The sequence below is a fragment of the Loxodonta africana genome, chromosome 3, assembly GCF_030014295.1.
Source record: "Loxodonta africana isolate mLoxAfr1 chromosome 3, mLoxAfr1.hap2, whole genome shotgun sequence".
Classification (NCBI taxonomy): domain Eukaryota; kingdom Metazoa; phylum Chordata; class Mammalia; order Proboscidea; family Elephantidae; genus Loxodonta; species Loxodonta africana.
Genome location: NC_087344.1, coordinates 291,738 through 303,680, shown reverse-complemented (window position 1 = coordinate 303,680; position 11,943 = coordinate 291,738). Strand labels below are relative to the sequence as shown.

Below are 11,943 nucleotides of genomic sequence, written 5' to 3'. Positions count from 1 at the left end.
CCTCCCCACAGTGGCACCCCGGCCCAGGACCCTCCTCCCCACAGTGGCACCCCGGCCCAGGACCCTCCTCCCCACAGTGGCCCAGGACCCTCCTCCCCACAGTGGCCCAGGACCCTGCTCCCCACAGTGGCCCAGGACCCTCCTCCCCACAGTGGCCCAGGACCCTCCTCACCACAGTGGCCCAGGACCCTCCTCCCCACAGTGGCCCAGGACCTTCTTCCCCACAGTGGAAGCTGGGCAGCTCGGAGGCTCTGGACCCCGAATAGATTGATCATTCTAATCAAATCCCTGTGGATCCCTGAGCTTCAGGTGGGAAGGCGGGCGTTCTCCATCATCCCTCCCTGCCCTTCACTTCCATGTCCCGGGGGGGGGCATCCCCATCTCTACACCCCCACCGCCCACACCCAGGCCCCCAGGACTCCCTGGGCACCACAGCCCAGCCCCCACAGGCAGCCACACAGGCTCTTTAACAGGTAAATTGGTGGAGAGACTGGACTCCCTCCAATGGCTGGCAGGATTGTAATATGGTGCGACCACTGTGGACACAGTGTGGTGATTCACCCTGAGGTTAAACACAGAGTTACCGTGACTCAGCAATTCTGCTCCTAGGTGGGTGCCCAAGAAATAAAAACACGTCCACACAAAAACTTGTGTACTAAAGTTCACAGCTACAGAACTCACAATAGTCAGAAGGTGAAAACCACCCAAGTGTCCAACCACGGGCGGCTGGATAAACACAACTTGGTCCACCCACACCATGGACTATTCGCGGTAAAGAGAAATGAAGTACTGATACCTGCCGCTGCGTGGATGAACCTCAAAAACATTACGGTCAGTGACACACAAGGTACAAAGGGGCATGTATGATCCCAACTACACGAAATGTCCACAACAGACATAGCTAGAATAGAAATTAGATCACTGGTTGCCAGGGGCTGAGGGAACAGAGGCTGATGCTAATGACTATGGGATTTCCTGCCTGGCGATGGATGAAAACCTGGAATTAGCTCATGGTGTTGGTTCTGCAACTCTGTCAAAGTGCTGAATGCCACTGCGTCGTGCCCTTTAAATGGATGAATTGTATGGTGTGCGAATTATATCCCAGTAAAGCTGTTTTTAAGTTTTAAACCAATCACGAATTTAAAAGGATTTATAAAAGTATATTAAATGTGAACCAACTGGAAATCTTCCCAAGACCTCCCCCAGGCTTTAAAACTCCTCGCTGGCCCTTCAGCTTCCTCACCCACCCAGCCTTGGGGGCCCCTCTGCTGTTCCTTGGTGTCAGCCAGCCCACTCCCACCTTGTTGTTGTCCCGGTGCCTTCCCCAACCTCCCCACTTTACTTGGTGTCTGTTCTGATGCTAACTGGGAAGAGAATATGGACGCTATTCGTAAGATTCTTGAAACTTTTCTGTAAGTCCAAAATTACGTCAAAATGAAAAAAGTTTAAGTATCTGTCTGGCATTGACCTCAGGCCCCTAATCGTCACATAATTTTTTTAATAGGAGCTTCATTGAGGCGCGAGTCATGCACCTCACAACTCAGCCGTTTTCGGCGTGCCGTTCAGTGGGGACCAGCCACCAGTGTTTCTGGAACCCCAAGAGCAGGCCCCACACGCCTTAGCCCTCACTCTCCACACTTGTTCTTTTTTAATTTAACAATTGCTGAAGTGGGATGATCTGTGCGCATGGTACCCTGGAAAGGTACAAACCTAAGTCAGGAAGTAACGTTCTCCCACTTTGCCTTGAAACATTGTTCCTGACATGTTTTCCAAAAGAAAGATTTCCACAGGGTGTGGGCTGACTCTGCCCGTTTTCCTCTTTGCCTTCTCCCGGTAACCACTTAGCTGGGAGAGCATTTCAAACCAGGGTGAGGAGAGTCCTTCTCTGTGGACGAGCTTTTTTTTTTTTATTATTGTACTGTAGATGGTTTATAGAGCAAACTAGCTTGTCATTCAACTGTTAATACACAGGTTGTTTTGCGACACTGGCTGCTAACCCCACGTCAACACTCTCTGCTTCTCAACCTTGAGTTCGCCATTACCAGCTTTCCTGTCCCCTCCTGCCTTCTAGGATGAGCCCACATTCATCATCAGCCCCCCCTGGGGGCACTGGAGTTGTTCCCAAGCCTCTGCACTCAGTACTCCCACCCCCACACCCTGGGCACCATCTTATGGCCTCTGTTTCCCCACCTGCTCCCCGGCCCCACTCACCGGCCCCCTGGTCCTCCAGGGCCAGAACCAGCAGAAGGGACGGGCTGTGCTCCACGGAGTTGTGAGGTGGGGCTGGCCCAGCTCCCTTTCAACCGCCCACCCACGTGGGTGAAGTGCTGCTCACAGCTCCCGGCTCCCCACTGCACTCGGTGACACGAGAATGCTGACAGTGAGCCATGCTGTTGTGTCTGGGGTCCCTTTCTCTTACTGATGGGCTTAGGAACAGGCCACACTTTGCCCACTGGCCAGCTGATGGGTACCTGGGTTGTTTCCAGGTTTGGGTTATTAAGAATAAAGCTGCTGCGAGCACCCAGTTTCTACGAACACCCGGGCATTTTCAACACCCGTGTGCATGAGCCCACGGTGGGGGCATCACAGAGGGCTCAACTTGTAATGTCTGTCCTGGCCTAGCCTGCAAGGGCTGCCTGCTTGGTGGTCTTCCCTGCTTGGGATGATTCCCGTGGTGTGTCCCCTCCCAGCACCCTCCTCCCTTCCCTTACATTGCCCCAGCTGGCAGACTCAAGGGCCCCCCACCCTGGCTTCAGCTTTTGGCTCGAGGAGAGGACTGACCTAAGCTGGCAGAGCCCGGATTCCCCACTGGAGCCTTCCAGGCAGAGTCCTCACCCTCGCTGGGCTTGGCAGTGAAGGCGGCCCACTGAGCTGAGTCTCTCAGGGCTGCTGACAGATGAGCACACAGCGAGTCACTTAAAGCAACGGAGACTTTTTCTGACAGGCCTGGAAGTCAAAGTCCCGGGTGGGCATCACTGGACTGAAGCTGTAGGTACTGGATGACTCCAGGCAGGTCAACACATGGGTAAACCACGTCCCAATAAAACTTTACAAACAGCCACATGCGCTGATGCTGCTCTGAGAAGCCAGGGCTTGCCCACCTCAGCTGGCTGCTCTGGGACCAGGAGGCCGTTCCCTCCTACCTGACACCATTTGCAAGGTTCACAGGAAAAGCAGTTTCACTCTCACCCCCAGAGGGACCAGGTAGGGGCTGCCCCCAGGGAGAGCAAGTGTAGGGATGTCACCAGGCAGGGAAGCTGTGAAGAACTCACTTTCCAGGTCTCCCCCAGTCAGTTCCTCAGCTTCGGTCTGGGCCCCAAGGGTTGCTTTGTTGCTCAGCTTAAGTCCCAAAGCCCAAGAACAGAGGCAGGTGAACAAGGCTATGTTGAGTGGAAGGAGGGTGGGGGGACACAACACTGAGGCTCTGCCCGCACATGGGGGTGGAGGTGAGGGGGTCCACACGTGGCTGTGCAGAGGTGAGGGATCCACACGTAGCTGTGCAGAGGTGAGAGGGTCCACACATGGCTATGAAGGTGAGGGGGTCCTCCATGCGGTCATGGAGGTAAGGGAGCCCTCACAGCCATGCAAATGTGAGGGGGGCCCTCATGGCTGTACAGAGGTGAGGGGCCTGCACGTGGCTGTGCAGACACGAGGGAGCCCACACGTGGCTGTGCAGACACGAGGGAGCCCACACATCGTTGTGCAGAGTTGAGGGGGTTCACACATGGTCGTGCAGAGGTGAAGGGACCCACACGTGGCTGTGCAGAGGTGATGGGGCCCACACGTAGCCATACAGAGGTGACGGGGCCCACACGTGGCTGTACAGAGATAAAGAGGCCCTGGTAGGGGCTAGGGGCTGAGGAGGGTCCCAGCTGGGGCCTGGCGCTAGGCTGGCAGCTTCAGAGTTTCAAAGAAAACCTAGCACTAGTGGACTGGATGAACCCCCTCACATAGACAATAATGAGAGCAGAGGGGTACACAGCGAGCCCCAGGAGTAAGGTAGAACCAGTGGGAGCCCCAGGGATAAGTAAGGTAGAACCAGTGGGAGCCCCAGGGATAAGTAAGGTAGAACCAGTGGGAGCCCCTGGCAGGGTTTCGTCTGGCCCCTACACTGCACCCTCACCACAAGGAGCAGAACAGGCTCTCCCAAACCTGATCCATCCTGAGCCTGACCTATAGACTGGCTGAGGCTTCAGGCCTTTGGACTTCTTGGGCGACGGCGTGACTTGGGCCAGGCAGGGGGCTGTGCCCTTGGTGGCCAGAGCTGACAACACCTTCTTCCAGCCCAGCTCCTGGCCCGAGGCGGCCACACTGGGGGGAGGGCACACCAACCAAGTTGGGGTGGGCTTGGCCCATGCGGCCCCCTTCGCCTGTCCCCCCACCTGCCCACTGTGGCTGGGTCATTTCCAGGCCTGGGACTTCCTCCTGCCCTCCCCAGAGCTCTGGGACGTGCCCCACGTCCCCCCAAATGCAACTGGCCACAGGAGGAATCCCTAAGCTTCCTGGACACCACCATCTGTTCCCGCTGGTAAGGGCGGCAGGAGCGTCGGGCAGGTGACCCCGGCGTCCCCGTCCTGGGGGAGGCCAAGGAAAGTCTGCTGGCTTCTCACAAAGTCTTTTTATTTAAATTCCAAACAAACCAAAGCAGAGAGAAGTGGCGCCCAAGGTAAGCCGTCCACTCACGTGCCAGGAAGGCCTCAGGTCCGGGCCAGGCGGCAGGGCCACACTCCGAAGTCCCTGGCTGCCCACTACCCCCCAGCCCCAGGCCCCCAAGGCCCCTCCTGCTCTGGGCAGGTCCCCAGCTGAACGTCCTCTGAGCAGGATCCGGGCTTCCCGACCCCACACCCGGCCCTAACTGCCCTCCCCGACCCCAGGTGACCCTGCCGCTCCTCCCTAACGGGAACCCCAGAACACACACAGGAAAGGGAGACCTGGAGCAGAACCACCTGGAACACAAAGACCTCTGTGAGGTAGAGTCTCGGGTGGGCGGCTGCGGCCACACAATCCCGTCCATGAGGTAAAATTTGTAAGTTTATTCCGGCGGGCGGGCAGATGGGTGGCAGGGTCAGGACTCCTCGGTCCCCGAGTCGTCCTCGTCATCCCCGAAGCAGCTGTCAGCACCCTCCTCCACCTCACCGTCCTCGTAGTAGTCGTCGTAAAAGAGGTCTGAGCCCTCGTCTGGTGCCGGGGCCTTGGTCTTCACGCAGTACTCAGCCAGCGTGGTTGGCACCTTCACGCCATCTCGCTCCGCGTCCACCTTGGTCCCCAGGACCTGCTTCCTGTGGCAGAGGGGCAGATGAGGGCCAGATCTGGGTTTTGTGCCCACCACCCCCTGCAGCTGCCACCTCCACCCCCAGACCCACTGCCCTGCGCAACCCACATGATCCTCCATTTCTCCTGCACCACCCAGTGTCCCCAAGGGACCCAGGCCTGGCCTCTCCACACACATCCTGATGTTTGATCTTTTTTACACAACAGGCTGCAGTCATCACTTCCGCAGAGGGGGAGACCACCCCAAATCTGAGAACTGCAACAAGTAAGGACTCGGCAGGAGGAGCACAGGACTGCCCAGGGCGGGAGGCACTCATCAGCCCCTCCCTCTCCCCAAACACCAAAACATTCACTTCGGCCAACTAAAGAAGGGGGTGCAGGAGGGGATGCAGCCCGCCTCAGGCTTGAAGCTTCTGGACCCAAGAGTGAAGGGAGGAGCCTGAAACAAAGCATGTGAACCCCCCAGCCAGAGCCCTAGACCAAAGACCCAGTGGCCATGACAGATGCCAAGGTACAAGTGACCACCCACAGAAGCCACTGGTGAGAGCCAGCCGGTGAGGAGGCAGTCAGGACAGGGATTCTGGCTCCTGGGGACACAGGGCTCACAGAGCTCACAGGGCCCGTGTGGGCCTGCCTGAAGCCAGTCGGGTAAAAGCGGGCTTCCGAACAGTTCCTTCTGTTTGACCCCCTGCCAAGAATCTGCATTTCTACCTACTAAATCAGAATCTACATTGTAACAAGATTCCCAGTTGACTCTTATGCCGGTAGCGGACCTGAGAACTTGTCAGAAATGCAAATTATTAGTAAGGGGATCTAAGCTGAAAAAAGTGTTCCAAGCCTGAAAACAGTCCAGTTTTTACTTCTGCCAAGGTACAGAGGCCAGCCCTCCTGCTGTGGATCCATGTCGAGGGGGCTCCTGCCTCAGCCCAGGCCTGTAGCTCAGAACTGCCCCCACAGGCGGGCCCACTACCTCCTCCCATGGTAGCCTGGAGCCAGGTCCTTGGTTCCCCTAGCCAGGGCAAGACATGCTCCGCGTGAACGGGACGCAGGACGTCTCCAGACGGAGCAGGAACCCCGGCGCCACCTGAGAACTGCGCCCCGACCCAGGTGCACTAACAAAGCAGGCTCCCACATAAAGTGACCTCAAGGAGGGGGCGCTCTGGAGACTGGGGATGGGCGTGGCCCACAGTACCCCCCCTCCAGTGTTGACAATTCTCACAGGCTATGAACAGGTGGGGCTGCCTCCATACGTGATTACAGGTGTGTGCAACAAACACGTGTGACAGTGCAATGCTGTCGAAGTCGTAGAAAATCCTTTGGATGTAAAATACCATAGGGCACCCGAAAGAAATGGGCAAGACGGGCCAACCAGCACGAGAACACCAATACAACTCTATTCAGAGAAATAAACACCAGGATCAGACTGCAGAGCCTGCCGACTCTCCTCAAAGTCCCGCATCTCAATCTGCATACGTGTGATTGTACATGCGTACGTGCAACCTCCTACTTGCACATGTAGTAAGAAACAACAGCAAGGCAGGTGGAACAGAGAGGATGATGCAAGGCACCACTGCACCGAGAGGAAAAGCAGCCGAGAGCACAGCATGTGGAGCCCAGCTGCAGGGGCTCGTGGAGGAGAGCACCCAGATCTCAGGTTGCCACCCCACGATCCACTGCAGATACAGAGGCCGTGACCCCATGACCCACTGCAGATAGAGGCCGCGACCCCATGACCCACTGCAGGTACAGAGGCCGTGACCCCTCGACCCACTGCAGATAGAGGCCGCAACCCCATGACCCACTGGAGATACAAAGGCCGTGACCTCACGACCACTGCAGACACAGAGGCCGTGATGCTGAGACCCGCTGAGATATGCTTGGACGAGGGGCTGCTGAGGCAGGGGCTGGGGGTCTCTTGGGACCTGGTGTAGAGGTGGCCATGCAGCTGTCCACACCTGAGAAAACTTGCCCAGCTGAGCCTGATGAGTCTACTTCACATAAATGACACCCAACACACCCTTAAGGTACCATATCTGCTATAATCTGACTATTTTATACAAGACATATCTGTAAATTCAAAAAAGTTTGAAAAAACATACACATTTAAGTACCAACCGTTAAGTACGAAAACCATGAGATTTTCTTTCAGTTTTTGGTTATAGTTGATCTGTCTGCAGACACCCACGCTCTGTGGCCCCCTGCTCATTTCCCCACGCTCCATGGCCCCCTACATTGTCCATACCCCCCCGCCTGACTTCCCCCTCCACTGTCTGCAGACACCCCGCCAGGCCCCCCCACTGTCCACAACACCCCCGTCCGGCTCCCCCACACTGTCCACAGCCCCCAGCTGCCCGACTCCCCCAGCACTGTCCAGAGCCCCCCCGCCCGACTCCCCCCCACTGTCCACAATGCCCCCACCCAACTCCCCCCACTGTCCACAGCCCCCAGCTGCCCGACTCCCCCTACACTGTCCAGAGCCCCCCCCCGCCCGACTCCCCCCACACCGTCCAGAGCCCCCCTGCCCGACTCCCCCCCGCACTGTCCAGAGCCCCCTGCCAGACTCCCCCAACACTGTCCACAGCACCCCCCGCTCACCGGATGATGTCTGTATACTCGCGGTCCTTCCCCTTGCTCTCCTTCCACTTTCTGTACATCACGGAGGCGTCCACGTTGGCTGGCGAGAAGGTGTTGGGCTCGTTGAGGAGGGAGATGACGCTCAGGAGGATGGTCCTGGGGGGACACGAGTCAGCGCGGAGCCGAGCTGGGGGCCACAACACCCTACTTATGTTCTCTCCACCTCGGGAGAATGAGGGGGGCGTCCTGGACACTGCGGGACCAGTGCCCTGCACACCCCTCAACCCCATGTCCTCTTGGGCCCCCAGGGCAGAGCCACCTCACCTGACATTCTGGGTGGGGTTCCATCGCTCCGAGGGCAGCTCCCCGCTCTGAGGGTCATCGACTGGGGGGTGCAGGATGGAGATGCACACATCCCCTGTCTGTGGGAGGGGGAGGGGAGAGAGCAGTGTCAGCAGTGGGTCCCTCCACTTTGGTGGCTGCTCACACCCATACGGGCACACTGACACATGACCACACAAGCTTTCACCCATGCACGCTCACACGTACCCCATACACTCACATACCCTACACGTGTGTACGCCAACACATACCAACCTACCTCATATTTACGCATGTATACCAACCCGCTGTCCCACACACATCCACCTACCCACTCCCAACACGCTCACACGTGCTCATGCATCACACTCTCAGACCCCACATGCTCACGTCTGTACTGACCTGCATGCTCACACACACCCTCATACGGATACCCACGTGCAACCCATACGCCCACCCACACTCCACCTGCTCACCCATACATACCCCACATGCACACACCAGCACACACACTTACACGCTTCACAGGCACACACATGCACTCACTCCACCCGTGCCCTCACACTCCATATGCGTGTACTCACATTCCACACGCACGTGTGCACTCACATGCCAGATACATGCATTCACGCTCCACATGCACATGCGCACACGCTTCACATGCGCGCACTCACACACTCCACATGCCCATGTGTGCACTCACACTCCACACGCACACACGTTCACTTGCTCACATCCCACAGCCACACGCTGTGTGCCCTCCCTGACTTGCAGATGGGCCCTGGGGCCCCAAGGGGGAACCCCCTAGGCTCACCTCATAGATGTTCGGGTGCCACATCTTGGTTAGGAATCGGAATGCCGGAGGCGAGTACGGGTAGTCGATGGGGAACTTGAGGCGGGCCTGTGAGGGGTGGAGGGCCAGGCATGGTAGGCAGGCCAGCCCACGAGGGGACCACAACCACACGAATGAGGAGGCTGGATCAGTGCCAACACCGCCTGGGACAATTAACTTGCGCCAGGTATGTTGGGGGTGCGGAGACAGGCCCATGGGCCACCACCCAGCCCCTCAGGCCCACAGGCGGAGTCAGCTGTCCAGGGCCCAGGCTGCACGCGCAGTCATGGACTCTGAGCAGCAGTGTGGTCCCGTGGGCACCAAGAGGTAGGTGGGCAGGCTGGACGGCACATGGGGCTCCAGAGTCAATAGGCTCAGACTGTGAGTCAGCTCAGCTCTGGCCCTTGAGGCTATGCACCCCAAACTTGTTGCTGAACCCCTCTGGGCCCATCTCCCATGCTAACAGAGGATTAAACAGACCAGTCTGTGCTCAGCAGCCCCTGACCGCCTCCTGCGCCAGGCCCGGGAGGGTGAGTCAACGCTGGTCCTGCCTCTCCGCCCTCAGGTGTTTGGTCCAGGTGTGGCAGGGCAGGCGGCCTTCATGACGGCAGGCATCATTGGGGGTGGGGCACAGGGCTGGCAATCTGCTCTGCCGGGGGTGACCACCAGAGGCTAGCGTGGGGGGTCACCTGGGAGCTCCTCGGTCTGCAGTGAACAGGTGGATGCCTCAGGAGGCAGTGAAATGCTGCGGCCACACAGCTCAGGTCTCCAAAGCACACCCCCTCACATGCCGCACCACCAGGCCCTGTCCTCATGCCCCCACCCGCCCCCCCACCCCGTGCTCACGAAGGAGAAATGGGAAGGGCTGACTGGCTCAAAAAGGAGATACTGCAGCAAGTGGCTCGGAGTATTGGCCACCTGGCAATTCACGACCCATGTGTCAGCACCCCTCATGGTGAAGTCTTCCCCGCACTCCCCACACAACACACTGGGGCGGGGGGCAGAACCAAGCTGGCGTCCCATTGTGGCAGATATGATGAGGTCTGGTAGCACCCCCTCCCGAGCCCATTCTCCTCTAGGAAAATAAAATCACCCAATGCTAGAGATCAGGGCTCATATAGGATTAGGGTGTCCTTTGCCAGAAAGCTCTACTCATCTCCCAAAGGAACCAAGTGACAGTGGCCTGGCCCTCTAGGCCACCCTTCCTCTGAGTTGGCCTGGGGGGCTCTCAGGGTACCCTCACCCTAACAGTCAGCTGCTCCCTTGGGAAGACAGAAGACTCAGAAAAAGGGAACCAATTAAAACATTCCAGGACCTTTTCAACTGCAGGTCTGCCCACCACATGGAAAACCTAATCACAGATACAGAACCTGATAACAGGAACCCTGGGCTGTTTCCCCCCGCCCCCCCACCACCCAGCAATAAAGGAGCCTCCTAGGAATCACCTCTATCAGGAATCATTCCCAGCAAAGGGGACTGCTACCCTAGTGGCCACCGAGAAGACAGCGCTGAAACAGTGCAGCGCAGACGGCACCTGCCCAGGCAGCATCCAACACCCGCTCGGTCCCCTGCAGCCCGTCCTGGCAAACAGTGATGGGGGCTCACTCCCCCTTACACCAGGAGGCAGAGCCCCTGTCTTTCCCGTTGGCACTGAGAACAGCCTGGTGGCTCCCAGAGTCCAAGGCTGGCTCCGATTATGGAGCTGGGATCTGTCCTGGTTTTGGCCTGATGCCCTGTCACACCAGAGGGAAGCTCAGCTAGTCCCAGGGAACACCCCCACCCCGCTCCCCACAACAACCAAAACAGGAAGGGCACAAAACCACCAGAAATCAAACCACCCCAGAGGGTGGAGATGGCTCAGGATGAGAGACATGGGCCTCAAGATGACCCTGCCTGGTAGGACCTGAGAAAAGACCAGCCAGTCAGGATGAGAGGAGCCTCTGAGGCCAGGCAAGGGGCTTGGGGTGGGCGCCTGGAGCCAGATCAAGTCCTGGAGGCTGGTGGGAGTGGTGACCCCAGTTCAACCACCCCAGAAAGCAGGTTACGTAAAGCTCAGGACAGAGCTGAGAGGGCCTGGCTGCTGCTATCGGCAAGGGTGGCTGCTGTCCAAGCAGATCCCTGCTGCCAAGTCCCTGTCGGCCTTTGTTGGAACCGGAGCAGTGGCCCAGCCAGTCGCCCTGGGCCGGCCTCCTCCCTCCCCACAGGCCTGTGCTCCCCAACAATAGGGGCTGGCTGTGCTGGGGAGCCTCTTTGCCTCCTGCGGGAGGAGGCAGGGAAGGCAGCTGCGGCTGGGGTCTGCCAGGGCCCCCTCCATCTCTCTTCCCGGGGCCGGCGGAGGGAGGAGCAGCCAGAGGAAGAGCCCTCCCAGGGTGCGAGGTGAGCAAGGACCGGCGACAAGACACGCAGGATCCCCGGGCAGCCTCTCTGGGGGCCCGCAGGTCAAGGGGGCGAGGGGGCACCCTCGAGGCTGCCCTGGAGACCCCCGGGGCCGCACGGACGCCCAGAGACTGAGGGCCCCCCAGCCCGGCGGAGAGAACCCGCGCAGAGGAGCGGGGACACAGCCCCAGGCGCAGCGTGAGCGTCACCGGGGCTCCGGGCCCCCCTCAAGGGGGCGGGCGCGGGCATCGCGGGGGCCGCGCTCACCTTGAAGTAGCCGCCCTCGTAGTAGGTGTTGGGGGGCCCGAAGATGGCCACCTCCCAGTTGTACAGGTCGCCCTCGTCCACCAGGGTCACCCGGAAGCCCTCGACCGGCTCCTCCTGCAGCCCCTTGAGCTCCAGCAGCAGCGCCTTCTGCGAGCTGGGCACCAGCGGCCGGGCCATGGCGGCGGGGGCGGCGGCGGCGGAGGGGCCCGGGGCCGGGGCCGGGGGCGCGCTGGGCCGCGGGGCCGCTGCGGACTCGCGAGACGGGCCGGGCCGCGCGCCGGCCGGAGGGGAGGCTCCGGGGC

At 59.2% G+C, this 11,943-nt stretch overlaps 1 protein-coding gene across 2 annotated transcripts; it reads right to left on the bottom strand.

The window, feature by feature from the left end:
• Nucleotides 1-1,945: 1,945 nt before the first annotated feature.
• CDC34 (cell division cycle 34, ubiqiutin conjugating enzyme) lies at nucleotides 1,946-11,838 on the bottom strand. Of its 2 annotated transcripts, none has more exons than XM_064280025.1 (5): nucleotides 11,642-11,838; nucleotides 8,981-9,067; nucleotides 8,170-8,267; nucleotides 7,867-8,001; nucleotides 1,946-5,279 (listed from the first exon to the last, which is right to left on the bottom strand). In XM_064280025.1, the coding sequence occupies exons 1-5, from the start codon at nucleotides 11,816-11,818 to the stop codon at nucleotides 5,066-5,068; spliced, it is 711 nt and encodes a 236-aa protein (XP_064136095.1). In that variant the 5' UTR covers nucleotides 11,819-11,838; the 3' UTR covers nucleotides 1,946-5,065. The 2 variants fall into 2 exon arrangements, with proteins under 2 accessions (XP_064136095.1, XP_064136094.1); XM_064280024.1 differs by having other exon boundaries at nucleotides 8,981-9,703; nucleotides 11,642-11,757.
• Between the last annotated feature and the right edge of the window lie 105 nt (nucleotides 11,839-11,943).

What these genes read in the sequence shown, in the direction of transcription:
- CDC34 (XM_064280025.1), bottom strand. Translation starts at nt 11,818, where the DNA reads ATGGCCCGGCCGCTGGTGCCCAGCTCGCAGAAGGCGCTGCTGCTGGAG. An exon ending in GGCACCCGAACATCTATGAG is followed by an intron (nt 8,268 to 8,980) that starts GTGAGCCTAGGG and finishes CCCCTCCCACAG; the next exon opens with ACAGGGGATGTGTGCATCTC. An exon ending in AACCCCACCCAGAATGTCAG is followed by an intron (nt 8,002 to 8,169) that starts GTGAGGTGGCTC and finishes GTGTCCCCCCAG; the next exon opens with GACCATCCTCCTGAGCGTCA.